At 44.6% G+C, this 22,138-nt stretch overlaps 1 protein-coding gene across 1 annotated transcript in view; it reads right to left on the reverse strand.

Moving 5' to 3' along the window:
- The window catches only part of SAXO1 (stabilizer of axonemal microtubules 1), a 55,347-nt gene extending 40,214 nt beyond the window's left edge, over positions 1–15,133 (reverse strand). The window contains exon 1 of the mRNA XM_037902894.1: positions 15,063–15,133. Within this exon, the coding sequence (XP_037758822.1) occupies positions 15,063–15,133 (71 nt within the window). The remainder of the gene's footprint in view (positions 1–15,062) is intronic.
- Positions 15,134–22,138: the final 7,005 nt, after the last annotated feature.

A 22,138-nucleotide genomic window follows, 5' to 3' on the forward strand; every position in this document is an offset into this window, starting at 1 on the left:
TGCTCTTATGGAACAACGAAAGCCAGGATTTTCAGAAGAGTCTAATGGAGTCAGGTGGCCAGATCAGGCAGACCATTCATCTGGTTTTAAGGCAGGCAGTTCTGGGGTTTTATGGAGGCTTGCCCCCCGTCCAATATTGCTGTCAACCAAGGCGTGATTTTGTCCAGTTTCATGCAGGAAGAATGCCGCTTTGAAGAGTGTGCTGCTCCAGCCCACCAGCATGACTTTGCACACGATCAGGCTGGCAGGGCCATGGTGATGTGCTCTTTAAATGGCACCCTCCTGTAGTTCTGGTAAAGCAGGACTGGAATGCCAGTACTGGCCACCCTAGCCTAGATCCCATCAAATTCCTTGGGAGTTGGGTGCTTCATTCCCTTCAGCCCCTTTGAAAAACCCAGCATAAAACAGCAACATGCTGGATTCAGGATCTTATTCTGTTTAACTCCATGTTTCTCTCTCTAGCCTACTGCTTGTTAGATCCCTACAGGGTCTACATGCTGGCTGTATGTCACACTCAACCCTGTGCCACACTCCTTACTGTCTCATGACATGCACAGTGCCTGAGCTGACCCTAACTTGGACGAGGTTCCCTCCAACACAACAAATGCAGGGCCTCTCTCCCACACCTGTGACTGGATGTCCCTAACAGGACACCCAATGACCATGACGGTCTTCTTGTAACCCCTGCTCAGGCTGTTAGAACCCCTTTCTCTTTTATGAGGCTCTGCAACCTTTCTTGATCCTATTACATGCATCAGGAGGCCACATGGTGGAGCTTTCCAAATAGAAAGCAGGAGAGGACATTTAGGGCCTGATCCAGAACCTATTGAAATCAAAGGGAGTCTTTCCATTACTGCAAAGGGTTTTGGATCAGGCCCTTAGAGAATTCTGGCTTTGTTGAGGCCCTGTGGCTCCAATCAGATGGGAGTATGGACAGCAGACTGTGCAGGCTGTTTTGGCTGTCACATCAGGTGGGTTCATGAGACATGAAAAGGACGAATGTATGGCTGAATAAGCCTATGTCTGCCTTTGATGTCCAGAGATATACAGGCTAAAGGGGAGATTTTCTAAAGCAACTAAGTGTTTTAGGAACACATGTTCAGTTGAAAGTCAGTGGGGTTTATGTGCCTAAATCCCCTGGTGCTTTAGAAAATCTCCCCCTCAAGGTCATTTGAAAAGTTACTAAGGTTCCCAAATTGCCAACGAGAAATGGTTACGAGAAGGTTAGGGAGGGGACATGATCACAGTCTACAAGTACCAACCCATGGAGCTTTCTAATAGGAGAGGGCTCTTTAATCCCGTGGGTCTCAAACTTTTCTACTGGTGACCCCTTTCACATAGCAAGCCTCTGAGTGTGACCCCCTTTATAAATTAAAAACACTTTTTAATATATTTAACACCATTATAAATGCTGGAGGCAAGCGGGGTTTGGGTTGGAGGCTGACAGCTTGCGACCCCCCATGTAATAGCCTCGTGACCCCGAAGGGTCCCAACCCCCAGTTTGAGAACCTCTGCTTTAATCTAACAGACACAGGTATGAGCTGCGGTGACTGGAAATTGAAGCTAGACAAAATCAAAGTGGAAATTGGCACACATTTTTACCAGCAAGGGTAACTAACCACTGGAACAACATATCAAGGGATGTGGTGAATTCCCCATCACTTGGGGTCGTTCAATCAAGAGTTTAAAAGACTTTCTACCTCAACCAAAAGTTCTAGGCTTGATACAGAAATTACTGGGTGAAAGTCTGTAGCCTGTGTTCATCAGGAGGCCAGAACAGATGATCCAATGGTCCCTTCTGGACTTAAAAAAAAAAAATCTATTAAATTTGCCCTAGAAGAATTGTAACTTTCCCCCCCCCTTTTAATACCAGTCACTCTGTCTAAGGATTGGCCACAGAGAGCCTAATAAACCATTTGAATCTGTTTATATTATTTCTTTATTGTCTTGTGAAGTGCCTAGGGGCCTTTACCATGTGAGGACCCCATTGTGCTAGTCACTGTACAAACACATGGTAAATGGCAGTCCCTCTATCAGTTTGCACAATGCACATTTTTGTGTGAATTGAGTAAGTCTATGTTTAAAAATCTGTGCCATTTAAAGCTATGTGATGCCGAGAGATTTATAAATCTCTAAACCTACTGAACTCTTTGAAACCTGATTCTTTGCAATTTCCTCTTTCTTGCTGTGAACTGTTGAGCTGTGACAAGCTATTCAGCTCAACGTATTTAACACTGTATCCATCCATCACACAACACTATGTGACAGAAATATGCCTGATTAGAATTATTTGTTCCTTCTCTTATATGCCAGAGGATAACACAGGCATGACACAAAGTCGCTGGCTAGAGTTATAGCACATGGTTGGTTAGTAGAATGCTGCCATCTTCTGGTTAGAAGAAGTCAGGATGCTAAAGAATGCATGAAACTTTTATGAGAGACACAAGGTGGGTGAGATAATATAGTTTATTGGACCAGCGTCACCTGAGGGAACAGAAGTTGGTCCAATAAATGATATTGCCTCACTTACCTTGTCTGTCTCATATCCTGGGACCAACACAGTTACAATGCTAAAAACAACTATGAGTCTTTTGGTGACTGAACCATAATCTAGAGACTAGACCTAGATAGTCCTACTCTCTGTTCATTGTGTCATACTTTACAGTATCCAAGCAGTATATGAGGTGCTGTAACAGAGACCTCATGAGACACAAACCAGGCATGAATCTGTCTCTTTCATTCAGTAGTGAAGTGGTGACTCCTTTCATAGCTCTCATTTTCCCATTGGATACAACGTCTCTAGTGAGGTCATAACTAAGTAACTTGTATGGAAATGCTCAGAGTTATAAACCTGATTCAATATAAAAGGTACCAGTTACTGTACTCAATTAGCCAAATAAATCAGTCAGCCCAGCTACTTGTCAAAACTATATTCTGCCATTTACTGTGGATGTATATTAATTAAATTCTTCAATTCTAACTTTACTCAAAGCTAAGCAAATTAAAGTATAAATCTGACCAGATCTTCAACTGGTGAAAATTGGTGTTCCATTGATTTCAAGAGAGTTTCTGTTGATTTACAACGGCTGAGGATCTGGTCCATTATTTCACTTTCCCAGCTAGGAAATCTTGTTTCTTTTACATTCTTTGTGTTAGTCTAGACAGTTGGGCATAGTTCCTCCTTACTAGACAATGAATACAGAGGGATGCTAGAAATCTGTGAGCGATTATTCCCTTCTACAAGGGGAGGCAAGAATGGACTTGGGCATGTGAAACCTAACTCCAACGAACAGCTATTCATCTGCAGAGCCAACCAAATGAGTGCTCTCTGTCTCAGTAGAAGAGGGAGAAGAGATAAGAAATGGAGATCAGAAATTTGCTCTCCTGCATCAGTTTAGATGCTTAAAATTTCCAAACAGAACACAAAATAAATAATAAAAATAATTTGAAATAATTTAGGACCCTTTCTCTAAGGATCTCAAGACACTTTAAAAAAAATTAACTAATTAGAACTTAGTTCATTGATCAAAATGTAAGTTCTATGAAGGTTACTATCTATGAGACACTTAGGTTAAAATACATGTTCCTGTTACAGATCACAGTGGAGACATTACTGATTAATGTCAATTAACTCTCAACCAGTACCAAAGGTACAAAACAAAGAACTGTCTGCCACAGCACTTTGGCAGGTCATGTAGTGAAGGATTAGGTGTGACGCTTTCTATGATCCCCTCATGTAGCTGAGGCTCTCATAAGTGACAGCACATGGCTGTCAAAAATATTATGGTACCTCAAGGGACAGGAAATACAATACTTAGATATCTCCTGAAAAAATTCAAACCTACACTTTATCAAAGAGAAAGATAAGATCCAAGAAAGGAACTGGAGAATGAATTGAGGGCCATAAACTCCTAGCTGACTTAGGCAGCCTCAGAACAACTGTACCAATACCTACAGCTCCTGAAAACTGCCTCTAAAAGCATCTCAGAGTACTTACCTGAGCTGTCAGATAGCTGATCCCCAAGCACTATTATAACTAAAGCTGTTCAAAAAATGTCCAACAGAACAGTTTTCTGCTGGAAAATACTGTTTGAAATGTTTCATGGAATGTGTCAATTTCAGCAATATTTCAACTTACTTGCTTGTTTCATTTTGTTCTGAGTTTAGAAGCTGAACCAAAATGATGTTTAAAAATTAACTTTGAATTCAATGTTATATATTATATTATATTACATATACACACATATAATTACATTTTGACATCAAAACATTTGTAAAAGGATTGTTTCAATGTTTCAGGAAAAAAAATTCAGAATTTCTTATCCTCAATAAGTTTTGAAGTTTCAACTTATCCCAGTTCAGAAAAAGTTTGGTGAAGGGTCTGAACACTGAAATGCTTATCTAAACTTTAAGCAGGTTTCTCAGCCTTATGGTTCCTATCCCAGGAGCACTGGAAGCTCCCTAGAAGTGGGGGGGGGCCCACTGGTTGCCAGAACTTGGTCCCACCCTGCCCTTTCCCCTGAGGCCCTGCTCATTCCTCTCCACCTCCTCACCCTTAAGGAGGGTAAAAAGTGATGGGGCCATGGTCCCCTGCCCCCCCCCCCATTCCGGTGCCCCTGTCCCATACCAGCCGTCACTGGAAAAGAGAGTAAATGCTCCATGCAAGGCTCAAGAAAAATCTAAAAATAAATATTAAAAACTGCACAGTCCATCTGGCAAAGTCTGCTAGAGGAGAGAGAAAGAACTGGCAAGAGTAATCTGGAAAGTTCCCCTTTCACAGGGGAATGAAATCACTCAGCATCCTAGCATTACTGTCTCCAGCTTCTGGCAATGTATCACTGCACTGAATGTCTGGAGTTGGTATAAAAGCATGTCAGGAGAAGAATTATTAGCAATATTTTTGGACTTGGTATTCAGCATTGGAAGAAGAATTCTCTTGCAAATGACAGAGTGATGACATGCAGCTCATTAAAAAATACGTGTTTTTTATTATAGATGCCTATATATGCAAAACTAGGCTGATCAAAATATACAGTGTTGTCTGATTGGCGTTGATTGTTCATACCTCATTGACTGTAACAACTGAATGAAGTACCAAAATGCCATCATAACATTATAGGCCCAGATTTTGCAAAAGGAAAAGGAAACTTGCATTTAGATTCCTATATTCTTACTAGAGACCAAAATAAATGGCTTGATACTCAAAGGGGCTGAGTGCCCATTGACAACAATTTTGCCACAATATCATTTCAAAAAATACAACAACTGAGTAACAGCCAGTGTATGCCAATATATCTGACTAGCACCTCTCTGAAACTACTATCTTGTTCTCCAGAATCTCAACTCAAAGACAGAAAGAAGCTGTTTGTGAAGAAAAATCTCAAAACTGTATAGGAAGTGTAACCAATGTAGAGAGGTCTATGTGAATCTGTAGAGGGCATGGAACAATACCCCCACTTGATTTCCCCCAATCAAGAAAGAGCCAAGCCCAAGGAGCCTAGCAATGCCCTGGGCATATACAAGCCCCACCAAGAGGGAGCAAAGGAGCCAGCTGAGCTTGTTTTGACAACTTAAATGGGGGGAGCTTATTTTGTGGACAAAGTTTGGAAAAGTACGACCTTTTTTCCCCTGCAATCTAGCCTCTGAAAAGAATGAACTACGTACCTGAACTGAAGGCAATGCAACTTCTGCGTAAGGCTCTGCATATTGGTATTGGGATCTTATTTGGTTTTCCTTTATTAGAAATGCAGCCAACTGCATACATGATCTACAAATTGAGTATGCCCTCACCTGAATTCAACAGCACCCAATACTGCAAATCAGAGCAAGACCCCTGGAGAGGTTACTGTCAAGAGTTCTTAGCATTCTTCCCATTACCACAAGCTGACCTAGATCCTAAACATGGTTGTGCATTACGTAAGAGAGCCGGTGGGGCGGGGGGGGGGAGGGATGTGGAAAAAGTGTCCATTGAGGTGTAAGTGCTGTAGCACATCCTGCTCCAGGCCATGTCAAAGTACCAGGTAAGTTCTCCCTTATGTGCCTTGTCACATTGTCTGCACAACATTGCTCCTGCATACATCTGTGCTCTTGTCTCTTATGTCCTACTTCGCCCACTTCAACAGTGATGCCAGTCCCTCCTCTTCCTTTGTTTCTTTCTCCCACTCTCCTTTTCATGCCATCTCTTACGCCTGAAACAACCTCTCTGGCCAGGGTGCCAGGTTCCCTCCCTCTCTTTATTCAAACACTAGATCATCCTGATTTCACTTTTTAAAAATACATCCATCCTCTGGGTCTCCCAGTGGGGTTTCTTTTGGTGTGTGCGTGCTTGTTTGTTTTGTTTGCCGTGGGTTGTTTTTTGATATTGTTGTTGTTGTTGAGGGGAAGTTGTTTGTTAGTTAGACCTTTGTCTATGTTTTAGGCTATAAGATGTTTGGGACAAGAACTGTGTCTATTTGCCTCTTGTACAGAATCAAATACTTTGTCAGTGCTTAATTAAAAATAAAATAAATATTGCCTATTGACTAGGCAATGTTGTGTTGCACACCGTAAGCGTCTTGCCACAAACACAAATCATTTGCACAATAGTGTTATGGTGCCGCTGGCTGTGTGCAGCGTTGTACATGTAACCCAAACCCAGCTTCTTGCAGATATCACGGCATGACATCTGTAATGTTAACTGCTGAAATGCATGCAGCTGGATGGGATGGTTGAATAGCCACACAGTAGGTAAACCAGTGATAAAGGCAATCGTGGACCAGATTGACGGCTGGTGTGACTGTGTTTAAATGATCAGAAACCACTGTCAGTACCATGGAAAAGCACCACCAGATGTGAAATGCTATGCAGAAGTGTTAATATACCCAAAATAAAAAGACACAGATGGACTAACTGTGGGCGATGTGTGTGTCTCTTTGCTCTGTGCTAGTTACAGGGAGTTCCCCAGCTGTGAGCCCACACACATTGCTCCAGACACAGACAGCTAAACAGCTTCCCACAGACTGGGGCGTCAAGGTTATGAAGCCCTGCTCAAGGCAACCAGATCACTCCTAAATGCTGTCAGCCATTGACACGTGAGGCTACGTGTATTGTAGAGCAGTTTACAAGCGACGGGGAGAAGGGCATAGGGATGAGGACAGCATCCGGTGATCACAGATCACATGGAAGCAGTGTAGGCCGCAGCACTCTTAAAACAAGGGTCAGCCAGCGCCAGGCATAGTCCCCAGTTATCCCAGCTGCACTTACACAAGCACTGCAGCTGGCTAGGCAGAACTCACACCAGGCCACAGCACAGCTGTAACCCATGGCAACTCCACCCGAGTGATATACTACACACAGATGAGCAAACCTACTTACCCCACCCCCATCCCCAATTCCTGAGCCTTTGCTCACCAAGCTAAACCAGCCTCTGATCACACCTTCTCTCCCCATGCTTTATGGCATTGGCCCAACTGCAAATGCAGACTACGGATGCCCATCTTCTTTGAGGTGCGGTCTGTGCTGATGAGCACCACGCCGACCTAAGTCAAAAGGGGCAAATTACTCATTGTAATGCACACAAATTCCATCTTCACGCAGGACCCTTTGGAGCAGTCTCACATCCCTACACAGCATCATTACCCATGTAACCTCCGTTCATCTTTTGATCCATAAATGCTAAACTTACTGACCATTTTTCATATTCACCCTATATCTGCAGGTGTTAATTGTTCAGTGTTGTACCCAAGATAGAAAATATGAAATCCAGTCCCTGGCTCTGATACAAAATACAAGAGTAATTCTTCAGAGATTCTAGGTTTCACTTTTTTCCTTCCTCAGCAATGTGTAATTACCCTGTAAAATCCTGTCCCTACCACCATCCACCCTGGAGTTGCTCAATTCTCTCTTTAACTAACAGCAGCCTCCTCAGGGCGAGTATTGCCTCTAGCTTTATGACACAGCTTATCTATCAGGCCAAAAATGCACTCAGGCCTTCAAACAAGGATCCCATTGGACCCCCTAACCAAAGCACACATACACCTCCTAGGTGAAAAGGATTTTTTTTTTTAAATAAAAAAGGAAAAAAGTTAGTTCCCTAACAGAGGAAGACAGCTGAGACCGGGTACAGACGGTCTTAAGAGCAAACAATTAACATGAAGACGACACTGACACAGCCATCCAGCTGCTCAGGATTCCTTCCCAGCTTAGAAAATAAAATAAAGAATGGAAACATCTGGATTGGTGGTTTAGTGGCAGGGAACATACAGCCATGCAAAGGCTTTCTTTCATCATTCACTTCCTGCACCAGCAGCAAGGAGGGGCCAGAATGTTCACTCCATATAGATACGTGGATGTGCAGAGAATTAAAAGAAGCATCTCGGTTCATGCTCAAGTGGTAGGAGGAGTGGAGTTAACAAGTTGCGAGACAACTAACATCCAGGCCTCCTTACAAGGGTAGGGTGGGGGTGGGAAGAAGAGAAAGTTTCTCCAATTCTGGGCTTATAGGGTCGGTGTTAAGTGGCTGTATAAGGAGGTGGGAGGGTCTCCGAGCTGCAGCCCAAACGCAAACTGCAATTAAACAGCCCCTTAATTTGATCCCCGTGAGCCCAAGTCAGCTGGCATGGCCAGCCATGGAGTTTTTATTACTGCGTAGACATACCCAGAGGAGCCATCATCCCACTCATGCTCACTCCCCCTCTAAAATGAAAAGAGAAGACCCACAAAATGATACTTTGCAGACACTTAAAATAGTTTTTGAAATAAATCCATTCCACGGAAGGAATGCTAATGCCCGCCCCCGGGGGAGACTGAAATGAAGACGTCAGGGTTTGCTAGTTTTTAATCTGAAGTATAATCATGGCAGTAGGAGGCAGAATACATCCAATCAGACCACTGAGTCCATCCCACCCCAAGGGCAAGGATGCCTGAGAGAGGGTGCATCAGACACGATCATACCATACTGGATTTAAGCCAACAGGTCAAGAATTCCCACTTACTATCATGGATAGTTAAGCAGTGTTAGTTTTGTTGGCCAAATTCCTCCCTGTGAAAACACACTAGGGTTACACCAGAGATGAATTCGGCCCATTCTTCCCGTAATGCATTCAGTGAAAGCAGAGGGTCATTGTTAGGCAAGCTCCAGCCTTAGGAGACCACGTCAACATATCCCCAAATGTAGTGAACAAAATTCTGCTCCAGTCTATTAGAAGATTACCTCCATTGAGTTTTGTTCATCCTTTGAGTGACCAGATAAGGCGGCTTCACTCTATTGGCAAATGTAATTATCAAGGGCCAAATGTTACTCCAATGGGAGTAAATAGGTTTTGCACAAGATACTCAAGGGAGAAGTAAAACAGAACTTTTTATTCAGGCCACAGAGCATCAAGCTGGCTGGGCCACAGCAACTTGTCCCTGAGGTCATCTTACAACCACCTTACAGTGGATCCATGTAGAGGGAAGTTCTGGTGGCCAGCTGGCCTAGTGGTCAGCTCATGGCCTTACAGTTTCTGCCACTCTAGTCATCCAGAGGGGACTCCAGCTGCAGCCTCATTCACCCCCTTGTGCTCTGATTGGTCCCTCAGAGCTTGGTTACTACCAAGGAGCTTGCAGATGACAGGGGAAAACAAGGTAGGGGGACTGAGGCCCACTCACTCCACTGGGCCCTGACCCAGGGCCTTAGGGGACTCTCAAAGTGTCCAGCCCAGTTGCTGAGCTACCCCAAAATTGTGTTTCCCCTGGGTCACTTCCTCCTAGTCTGGAGTGCCTCAGTTTGGCGCATGGTCACAGGCTTAGTTGGCTCCCCTCAGTTTCTTAGCATCCAGTTCAGTCAGGCCCTAAGAGAGGGACTTCGACTCTGACTGGCGCAGGGACCCGAGACTTTGCTGCTAGAGCAGCCTTCACAAAGCCATTGCCACTCCCTGCACAGCTCTCAGCATCAGTCTTGCTTCTTTGTGCCATATAGAGCTAATTCCTCCCTTCTCCTGCGCTACCAGTGTCCTTTTAAACTGTTCCTCCACAGAGAACATGCCTCCCGAGCCCAGTGTTGCTCTATTCCCTGCCCTGATTCAGTGTGGGCCTCATCACAATCCACATAGCTGTGAGCTCACTGGCCACACTCCCTCCCCTGGCCTACCCCAAACCCCCTCCTCACTGTGGTGCAGTGCAGCACAGAGAACCAACATGGAGCACTGATCCATGGCGTACAGACCCTGACAGAACCCCAGCATCATCTCCCACATGCTCCAGGCAACAGAGTCTGTGCCATTCCACCATTTTTTCAGACCTCATGAACTCATGTGGGGGGGAGGGAGGCTGGGTTTGCCCCTAAAGGAATAAAAGATATACACCAGATCTAAAACCATTCATAAGTACTATTTATAATTAATTAGCGGATGTCTGGGCAGCATTCGCAGATATATGTTAGATGAGTGCTGAGTATCCTTACAATTTTTGGAAAATATGGAGAAGCCAAATGGGATCAACATCCCAGCAATTCACTCATTATACTAGAACTAGATCAAATGAGATTCCTTTCCTACCCTCTTAAAGTGCTAACAAAATTGAACATAAGATTCCTGGAGCTTCTAAAGTGTCCTTCTGACTCCCCCGGTGGTTAAAGAAAAATCTTATCTTCCCTGTGTCCGGATGAGTACTGATGCATCTGAAGAAGTGAGGTTTTTACCCACGAAAGCTTATGCTCAAATAATCTGTTAGTCTTTAAGGTGCCACCAGACTCCTTGTTGTTTTTGTGGATACAGACTAACACGGCTACCCCCTGATACCTGTAACAAGACAGTGCAGGTGTATGTATAGCATGTTTCCCTCAAGGGCCATATACTTCTCTCAAACTGCATGCACAACTCCCCTTGGCATTAATGGAAGTTCTGGATGAGGAATGAAGACAGACTACAACTACATTTGTGTTCTCCTTATAATCATTCTTAAAGACACAGTAGCCAGCTTTTCTGCTTTCAATACTTGTTTACATGCGTTCCACTTCCGGTGCGCATGCACCACCGGAGACCAGAGGGCTCTGACAGCCAGCAGTGCTCATTGGTAGCACCTGATGACCCTAGAGCCCCTAGCCCTTTGAGGGTAGCCAGGGAGCAGAGCAACCAACTGACCCTCAGTCCCTTTTAACCACTCCTGGCTGTGAGATGGATCCAGGTAGCAGTGTCGACTCTTTTTTCCAAATGCAAATTTTATTACAATTTTGTAAATGGTTAATTACTGATTTAGATGAGGTATTTAGCATAGTGATTAGTATAGCGCTTTTAGGAAGTGTTAGCTTTTTCTGGGTTAGTTTTTGCTCTGTACAAGGGGATCAGGTGTGATGTTGCCCGCCACCAAAAAACTGTAAATTTTGAGAGTCCTCTATGAAAAGTGTCCCAAGGATGGCTTTAATCTCCAGAGTTCTGCCTGCTCCTGCCTCTGTGGCGGCTGCGAGCAGTGACAGACATCGCTCCTCTGAGGAGCACAGAGGAAGATCTCCTCACAAGACCTCCTCAGAGAGAAAAGGGGTTGGCTCACCCTTTGCTGTCTCCAGGAAGAAGAGAAGCAGCCCCTCGCTCCTCCTCTCAGTGGGAGGCAGCAGCCCAGAAGACTTCACAGGTGTCCATGTTTGCTGCTGTCTGCTGCCAGCTCCTCTGCTCTCTGGGTCAGCTCCAAGCTGTCAGCCTGCACCACCAGCTCATTGTGAGGGTGCCCATCCTCCAACACCCAGCTCAGTTATAGACTCCTGCCGTGCTGACTTGTGCTCATCCTCCAACACCCAGGTCAGTTATGGACCCCTGCAGCGCTGACTTGCTCCAGGCGTGCTCAGGGCAGCCCTGTCTGTGCCTTTGCATTTGGAGCCTGCTGCTGTGGCTGCTTTTAACATAGCAGCTCTGACTCCTCCAGCAGCAGAGCTACTACTGCCAGTATTAGTATCTCCAGGCAGCAGGGGCTTTGTTATTACCAGGTCAGCCTAGGGCACCGCACCACTTGGGGCTGACGTCTATGGCACACAGTGATTTGGCCATTTCCATGCAGTCCGATTCCCCCTTATTAGATCTTTCTATCAATCAGGGGATGCTTTGCAAGTCACATGCGGGTTATTGTGGTCCCCATCCCCAACGCCCAATCAAGCACAGTCCATCCCCTCCCTTAGAAGAGGAGGATGGGCATTCCTATTCTGAGAGTGGGGATGTTTCACCCGCTTACTTTTTGAGGGTACTTTTTTATGACCAATGTATGTTTGAAAGTCAGGCAAGACATATGGGTAAACCTAGGCACGTTCAAAATTGGTACCCTCACCTCACTCATGTTGTCCTCTAGGCTATTTATTTTTAAACACAGAATAAAAGCATGGCCCAACATATTGGCACTGGAAGTGCAGCGTTTTTATAGGACATTCTCTAGAAACATCACACATTTTGATCTCTGCTGTCCTGCTTAAAATTGTAGACAGATGTATTCAGTTATAGCTACCTACACCAGATGTTATATTACAGAAAGTGAACGCTTGGGAATGTTAGTTGAAACCAATGTATACTCTGCACTGTGGAACATCCTCTAGTGACAACGCTTATCCCCTTTGGAGAGGAGGGGACGTAAGAACAGCTTTCTGATGTTTTGGGCAAACTATGAGAGGTAAGTAAAATGGTCCTTTTACACCAGCATGCTAGAGGTGGGCAAATCTGGGCTGTGACATATTCATGACAGTTGCGCTAGGCTGCAGTGGGATATAGCTTTGGACACTAAAGGCCTGGTTTTCAAATAATAAGATGCACAAAGATGTGTGCAACACTGTATCTATACCCAGCAGCCAACATCTTGGCAAGAATCTTTTGGGGGCTTACCAACTCTACCTCTTTAATTGTTCAGTTAAGCAACATGAGGCAGTCTTTGCCCAAAAGGAGCAGAGTGCATTGTTTCGGGTTCAATTTTAATTCTGAAAAAGATACAGACAGACTGACTTTTAAACTCGTATTGGCCATTAGGGACAAAAGTCACCACAATCCTCAGTAAGTGAGAACATTGCTTAGTACTGGGTAAGTGCTAATAGCTAATTTGCATAATTATAAAAACACTTTACGTTAGTTAAGCTAAAACAAGATTGCTGCACACCTCATTAAACTGAGGGGCAGGCAAGTAGCTGCCTTCAGCATGGACAACTCCACAAGTCAGCAAGCAGTAAAAGGGTTCCAGGAGTGAACAGCCCTTTCACGCTTGGAGCCAAATATACAGCCTTAACCGAATACCTGAGCTTCACAACCCAGCCGGAAACATTTTTGGATGTTCGACACTCTTAACTCCTGCAAGTTAGCTCATTGCCATCAAAAGATAAATGTACCAGAGACCAGAACATGGCCCAGATTTTGCCAAAACAGGCCCAAATCCAGCAAAACATTCATGTGCTTAACTTAAAGCATGTGAGTAGTTCCATTGACTTCAATGAGATTACTCACGTGCTTGAAGATAAATATGTGCTTAAGTACTTTGCCCTGCAGGGGACAAAATGCGCAACATCTTGGTGGATCCAGTCCATAAAGCTAGAAACTTAGCTCCATCACCACATCCCAAGCACAATATCAGTCTGAGAGCTTCACCATTGTTTGAAGTCAGTCATATTTCCCAGACAGAGCCAAATGTGGAGTTATCGACATGGATTTTTTTTTTTTTAAGTAGAGCTAGAAAGATGAAAGGAATGAACAGAGATGCTCATATATTACCATGAGTTTGATACAAGTACCTAGACAGGTAGATTAGATTAATACAATTATATTCGATTTTATATTCTTGGGAGCAGAGACGGTCATTTATTATGTTTGTAGAGCACCTACCACAATGGGGCCCAACCTGGTTGTGACCTTTTAGTTTCTACCACAATATAAACGTTAAATAAAAAATAATTAACATAATTTAAATTGTTGACAGACAGACTAGACAGACCATAAGGGGGAACCATAAAGAAGGAAATTTTGCAAAAATTTCTCTATTTTCATAGTTGAAATACAAAAGTGTGTTTAGCAGAATTCTTTTCACTAACAAGCCCAAGCAAGTTGGAACATAGACTAATCTCAGGATAACATTCACATAAATGTATAAACTATAGTATTTTTATTTCCCCTCATTTATTATTCAGAGCTTTCCTTTGCCTTGAGAGGAAGTTTAGGGTGACCAGATCAGCAAGTGTAAAAAATCGGGATGGGGGGGGGGGGGTAATAGGAGCCTATTTAAGAAAAAGCCCCCAAAATCGGGACTGTCCCTACAAAATCGGGCCATCTGGTTACCTTAGGGAAGTTAGGAGTGTTTTATAGTCTTAAATCTATGGTGACTATCGGAACTGAGCTGCAGTCGGAAAGACTGTATTGACTGATGATCTTACTCTTTCGTCTGCAGATTTGGGAGGATGGATCCTATGAAAAAGGAGATCTGGTTATTTCTAGTCCACTGCTGTGAACAAGCAGCCACTGGAGAACTGAGATTTAGAAAGTCAGGAATGAACAGTGTTATTTTTAGGTGTCTGCTCCATTTCTCCCGTTCTCACCCTGCATACCCTGTGGAGCAAGCACATTTTAAGAAGCACTATCATTTTTCACTACAGGAGAGCAAAAACTTGTAACAAGAATACTAGTCCCTCAGAATGACTCTAGCCAAGAAGTTTAAAGCTCTCTTATTGGGGGAACGTTTCAGTTACATACAAGAAAGTTTAGAAATAAATAATGAAAAATTAGAATGAAGATTTTACAATATAAAACAAAACAAGTTATAAATAATGGAGTGATACAGCCGCAGATGGATCCAACGCAGAAAAATTACACCCCTGTATATTTTAATAAGACTATTTTAGAAAAGATTTCAATCTACTCCAACTCCTCTCTCCCCCTCTTCCCTTTACTCATCCCCCCCCCCGCCGTAAAATCTTAGCAACTGGGGCAGTGGCTACCAGCTGCAGTCACACCTGCCCCAGGCCCAGGGGAATTTAACATCTAACCAAAATCCAACCTGGAAACCTCTGCTTTGGGGGGCGAGACTACTCCTATGGCGGCGGCGCAGCAGGGTCCTGCCCTGAAGCTGCCAGTCCGGCCGGCTCTCTGACATACCCGCAGGAGCAGAGCTGGCAGATGCACTTCTTGGCGGGCAGGGTCTTGGGCGGAGTCACGGGAGGAGACATCCCGGCGACGGGCCGGAGCTAGAGCCGCTGTCTCTCCCCGCAGCGGAAAGCTCTGGGACCGAGAGCCGCTCCGGTGGCAGCCCCTCCAAGGGTTTGGTTCGGAGAAAGTTCCCCTAAGCGCCAGGGGCAGGGCTAGAAGCCGGCTTCTCTGCAGCAGGTGAGAACGGCGCTGCGTGAACTACATAGCACAGCTGGTCCGCTTCCCTGCGGCCGCCTCTGCTCTCGAGCCTCTCCTCAATCTCGCTTCTCCTCCAGCCCTCAACAGCACTGCGGGGTCCAGGGGATTACAACCTCCCGGTCCCCCAGGGAGCCTTTGTGAGGTCACCAGGGCATGCCCTAGCGCTCAGCTCTGCTGCCAGCGTAGTCCCTACACTGCAGGCAATTAATGACTCCCCTACCCCTGGGCTGGGCACAAGGAGGCTGGATTGGCACCTGGACAGAACACTTGGGTCTCGTCTACACTACTTGAAAATGTTATGGGGGAGAGAGACGCACACTTGTATAGACTGGCCACTAATGGTTTAAGGACCAGTTCTTCTAGACAGCGACGAGGTAGTCACATCTCGTCACTAGCCCGCCTGCGCTCGCCCCAGAATTTCCTCCTCCAGAGTGGGGAAGTTGAAGTGCAAAGTCTAGGGTAGGCAGAGTCTTTGACATGAGCAGTTTAATTAATTTAAAGGAAAGATGTTCTACACAGGCTGGCAAAACTGCCTTACCTGAAACTGCTTAAAAACGCTTTTGAACACAGCCCAGCCTGTAGAATAAAGGGACCTGAGCTACAGAAAACAGTCCAGTGCCTGCTCTTTGCTGTGTCATTCTTGAATGACTGCCTCAATCTCCTATTAAGGAGCCCTGTGGTACTGGAAGTGCTGTCTTTTGGATAAGATGAACTCAAGGCTTTAAGCAGCTGTGACCTTTTAAAAAGCTGATAGCACTTTGCATCAGAGGTGGCACATTAAGCCTAGCTGATCTGGCCCAATTGCAACCTGAGTACATTTTACCTGCACTTCCTCTGGAGTTTCACCAGGCTATAGCAAAAACAACGAGGAGTCCTTGGGGCACCTTAGCTCTAGTCTACACTGGGGGGAAATCGATCTAAGTTACGCAACTGCAGCCACGAGAATAACGGAGCTGAAGTCGATGTACTTTGACCTACTCACCGCGGTGTCTTCACTATGGTAAGACGACTGCTTCCTCTCCCGCATCGACTCCGCCTGCACCTCTTGTGGCAGTGGAGCACAGGAGTCGAGGGGAGAGTGCTCGGGGGTTGATTTATTGCGTCTAGTCTAGATGCGATAAATCAACCGCTGCTGGATTGATCGCTGCCCGCCAATCCGGCGGGTAGTGTAGACACACCTTAGACATACCATAGATCAGTGGGCAACGATCAATCCAGTGGGGGTTGATTTATCACATCTGGTCTAGGCGTGATAAATCGACCCCCAAGCACTCTCCCATCGACTCCTGTGCTCCACCCCTACGAGAGGCACAGGCAGAGTCAATAGGGGAGCGACAGCAGTCGACTCACCGTAGTGAAGACACCACGATGAGTAGGTCTAGGTAGTCAACTTCAGCTATGTTATTCACGTAGCTGAAGTTGCATAACTTAGATCTTTTCCTCCCCCTCCCCCAAATCCAGCGTAGACCGGGGCTAAGAGACTAACAAAATTTATTTGGGCATAAGTTTTTGTGGGCTAAAACCCACTTCATCAGATGCATGGAGTGGAAAATACAGTAGGGTATAAATACACAACATATGAAAAGATGGGAGTTGCCTTACCAAGTGGGTAAGCCCTGGTCTACACTGGGGTCAAAGTCAGCAAGGTCAGCTCCCAGACTGCTGCACTGGGCAGCACAGCACGGGGAGGAGGTGACCAGCCCTCTGTGAAGAAAGAAGTAGTTCGGGACTATTTAGAAAAGCTGGACGTGCACAAGTCCATGGGTCCGGATGCGCTGCATCCGAGAGTGCTAGAGGAGTTGGCGGATGTGATTGCAGAGCCATTGGCCATTATCTTTGAAAACTCATGGCGATCAGGGGAGGTCCCGGACGACTGGAAAAAGGCTAATGTAGTGCCAATCTTTAAAAAAGGGAAGGAGGAGGATCCTGGGAACTACAGGCCAGTCTGCCTCACCTCAGTCCCTGGAAAAATCATGGAGCAGGTCCTCAAGGAATCAATTCTGAAGCACTTAGAGGAGAGGAAAGTGATCAGGAACAGTCAGCATGGGTTCACCAAGGGCAAGTCATGCCTGACTAATCTAATTGCCTTCTATGACGAGATAACTGGCTCTGTGGATGAGGGGAAAGCAGTGGACGTGTTGTTCCTGGACTTTAGCAAAGCTTTTGACATGGTCTTCCACAGTATTCTTGCCAGTAAATTAAAGAAGAATGGGCCGGATGAATGGACGATAAGGTGGATAGAAAGCTGGCTAGATTGTCGGGCTCAACGGGTAGTGATCAATGGCTCCACATCTAGTTGGCAGCCGGCATCAAGTGGAGTGCCCCAAGGGTTGGTCCTCGGGCTGGTTTTGTTCAATATCTTCTGGCTGGCTGTATTTTAAAGAATCCTTATTGTGGTTACAGGGACAAACCATCCCGATGTGTAGAAAGAATAGTAAATATGGCAGGAAACCAGCTTGGCTTAACAGTGAAATCCTTGCTGATCTTAAACACAAAAAAGAGGCTTACAAGAAGTGGAAGATTGGACAAATGACCAGGGATGAGTATAAAAATATTGCTCGGGCATGTAGGAGTGAAATCAGGAAGGCTAAATCACACCTGGAGTTGCAGCTAGCGAGAGATGTTAAGAGTAACAAGAAGGGTTTCTTCAGGTATGTTGGCAACAAAAAGAAAGCCAAGGAAAGTGTGGGCCCCTTACTGAATGAGGGAGGCAACCTAGTGACAGAGGATGTGGAAAAAGCTAATGTACTCCATGCTTTTTTTGCCTCTGTCTTCACAAACAAGGTCAGCTCCCAGACTACTGCACTGGGCAGCACAGAATGGGGAGGAGGTGGCCAGCCCTCTGTGGAGAAAGAAGTGGTTCGGGACTATTTAGAAAAGCTGGACGTGCACAAGTCCATGGGGCCGGATGCATTGCATCCGAGAGTGCTAAAGGAATTGGCGGATGTGATTGCAGAGCCATTGGCCATTATCTTTGAAAACTCATGGTGATCGGGGGAAGTCCCGGAAGACTGGAAAAAGGCTAATGTAGTGCCCATCTTTAAAAAAGGGAAGGAGGAGGATCCTGGGAACTACAGGCCAGTCAGCCTCACCTCAGTCTCCGGAAAAATCATAGAGCAGGTCCTCAAGGAATCAATTCTGAAGCACTTAGACGAGAGGAAAGTGATCAGGAACAGTCAGCATGGATTCACCAAGGGAAAGTCATGCCTGACTAATCTAATTGCCTTCTATGATGAGATAACTGGTTCTGTGGATGAAGGGAAAGCAGTGGACGTGTTATTCCTTGACTTTAGCAAAGCTTTTGACACGGTCTCCCACAGTATTCTTGTCAGCAAGTTAAAGAAGTATGGGCTGGGGATGGATGCACTACAAGGTGGGTAGAAAGTTGGCTAGATTGTCGGGCTCAACGGGTAGTGATCAATGGCTCCATGTCTAGTTGGCAGCCGGTATCTAGCGGAGCGCCCCAAGGGTCGGTCCTGGGGCTGGTTTTGTTCAATATCTTCATTAATGATCTGGAGGATGGTGTGGATTGCACCCTCAGCAAGTTTGTGGATGACACTAAACTGGGAGGAGAGGTAGATACGCTGGAGGGTAGGGATAGGATACAGAGGGACCTAGACAAATTGGAGGATTGGGCCAAAAGAAATCAGATGAGGTTCAAACAAGGACAAGTGCAGAGTCCTGCACTTAGAACAGAAGAATCCCATGCACCGCTACAGACTAGGGACTGAATGGCTAGGCAGCAGTTCTGCAGAGAAGGACCTAGGGGTGACAGTGGACGAGAAGCTGGATATGAGTCAACAGTGTGCCCTTGTTGCCAAGAAGGCCAATGGCATTTTGGGGTGTATAAGTAGGGGCATTGCCAGCAGACCGAGGGACGTGATCGTTCCCCTCTATTCAACATTGGTGAGGCCCCATCTGGAGTACTGTGTCCAGTTTTGGGCCCCACATTACAAGGAGGATGTGGAAAAATTGGAAAACATCCAGCAGAGGGCAACAAAAATGATTAGGGGACTGGAACACATAACTTAAGAGGAGAGGCTAAGGGGACTGGGATTGTTTAGTCTGCGGAAGAGAAGAATGAGGGGGGATTTGATAGCTGCTTTCAACTACCTGAAAGGGGGTTCCAAAGAGGATGGATCTAGACTGTTCTCAGTGGTAGCAGAGGACAGAACAAGGAGTGATGGTCTCAATTTGCAGTGGGGGAGGTTTAGGTTGGATATTAGGACAAACTTTTTCACTAGGAGGGTGGTGAAACACTGGAATGTGTTACCTAGGGAGGTGGTGGAATCTCCTTCCTTAGAAGTTTTTAAGGTCAGGCTTGATAAAGCCCTGGGTGGGAAGATTTAGTTGAGGATTGGTCCTGCTTTGAGCAGGGGGTTGGACTAGATGACCTCCTGAGGTCCCCTCCAACCCTGATATTCTATGATTCAGGTTAGTAAGGCAACTCCCATCTTTTCATATGCTGTGTATTTATACCCTACTGCATTTTCCACTCCATGCATCTAATGAGGTGGGTTTTAGCCCACAAAAGCTTATTCCCAAATACATTTGTTAGTCTCTAAGGTGCCACAAGGACTCCTTGTTGTTTTTGCTGATACAGACTAACACAGCTACCACTCTGTAACCTGTCACGCATGATATAGCAGTAATTCTTAAACTACAGCCACCCTACCTCACCAGGGAGAGGAGATAGAGTGGAAAGTTAGGTAGTGTACATTTCTTGTTTTAAGAAGTCATCTAACTACAGAAGAGTTAGAAAACACTGGGATACAATATTCTTCTGTCCTGAAGTGTTGGTGAAGGTATTAGGTACTTAGTAGACATGCTTCTTCCCAAAGAGATGGATACATGGCAGTAGTGTGTGCACTACACACAGCAACTGAAGTACGCAAGAGCTCATTTGATGTGGAAGAATGCAAAGGTACATAAAAGTAAAATCACTTATAACCACTTCTCATAAAATCAAATATTGTGTAAAATAATTATGCATTTATAACCTAAAGCATAGGATTAAATAAAAAGGCATCAATAAAATATGAACTGACATCTACAGCTGATTATTTCATTGTGGTGGGAATGGAAAGGTTCCCCCACCAGGAAGGACATTCCACAGCTTTGTCTTACAAAGTCACTGCAACCTTAATATTACTGCCATATTGTGACTGTGGCAGTAGCCTGCAGTACACATACACTATAGTATACATAGCAAAATGCATTTGCGCATAATGTAGTTTAACAATAATGAACCTTTCCTATATTTAAATGTATTAAATATGTAACTTAGACAGTAAATGCACTGGATCAACTATCAATGTAGTACCAGTGCTGGTAATAGGAAATCTGTGTTTGTCAATAAGTTAAGCAGGTATGTTTGAATTCTCCCTTCTCTGTTCAAATTCTTATCCTGCAATCCACCTGCTGCTGATGGCACTCTGAACAGCCCTGACAGCAGCACATGCTGCTCAACTGTTGCAGGGCACAGCTTCTGGCCTCCACGTAGGCTATGTTCTTTTTTAATCTTGATTTGTCACACTAGTTTAATGTAAAGGTAACATCGCTTTGACTATTGAACAACACAGTTACTCTGCTTCCATTAATGATGATGTTGCCAATATAGCAAACATCTAGAGTCTGGACCACACAGCTTATAGGATGAACGGGTTATGCAGTTTTAAAGGTACTTCATATCATATTTCAGATTCTTAGATTAAAGCAACTTTAGTATGGCACTGTTCAGCTTTTTCTTCCATATCCTCACCTTGTAGCCCATCAGTATATCACAAAGCACCAGTACATTGAATGTGACAGTTACATGTTTAATACCGAACAGTGAGCTAGATTCATGCATCAACAGCGGCAGCTAAAGGTGGATTACAGAATGAGCGACTGATGTTCAAATCAATATGCATTGATCTAAACAATCATTGAGGATACACAAGCCCACAATGTACTTTTTTTCCAGAGTAACAGCTTCAGCTAGTGAAAGTAGTCTTGCTCTGCCTTCCAAATTCAGACTTAGCAGTCATCAGAATTCACTGTGTAAAGTGGGACTAGTGAGTTAATGTGGTAGGAGAAAGTTGATGGCAAAAAGATGGAAATATACTTTTCTGAGATTACATTTTACTTAGCAATTTAGTAGGTGATGGTCATTTGCTAATTCACCTGCCATCACAAAGGCATAATGCAAAATTCACATGGGGGACCCAAGAGCTCAAAGACTTGTATAAAGGGCTTAATTTTTTCACTCTTGCATGGTCAGTTGAAGAGAAACTCCATCTTTCCTAGTCCATGGAATGCAGATTGTGAAAAAACAAAACAAGTATGAAGAAATACTTGTGTAAGCATTTTTATAGCAATGGAGAATTATAAGAAGGGAGGCAGCCACACTGTCTGTTCATAGGTAGGCTGATGGAAAAAATCATGATTAAACAATCCAACCCTTCTAACATGTTTAGTAATTAAAACTTTATATCCAATTATTTCTCCTGAAAACAAAAAAGATTATCTAGGTCTTACTGTATTTGCTCCAACACCACCTGCTTGTTTTCTACAAGAATACCTTATCCAGCAAATCCTGGTCATTTGGTGTCAATTATTTGGACCATTTAAAATGGAAATTCGTTTAAACATATCATTTTGTATACTATGAGCACAGTGGCTGGTGTTTAACAATGATAAAGACAACTCTACAAAGTCCTCAGCTGAATGCCAGACTGGAGCTCAGTTTACGATTTCTAGAGTAAATATGCTGTTAATTCTCTTTATTTCATAGTAATGCAGAGTCACTTTAGATATCTAGTCCCATTTCATTGCCTAGAACACAA

Source organism: Chelonia mydas, chromosome 5 (genome assembly GCF_015237465.2).
Source record: "Chelonia mydas isolate rCheMyd1 chromosome 5, rCheMyd1.pri.v2, whole genome shotgun sequence".
Taxonomy (NCBI): domain Eukaryota; kingdom Metazoa; phylum Chordata; order Testudines; family Cheloniidae; genus Chelonia; species Chelonia mydas.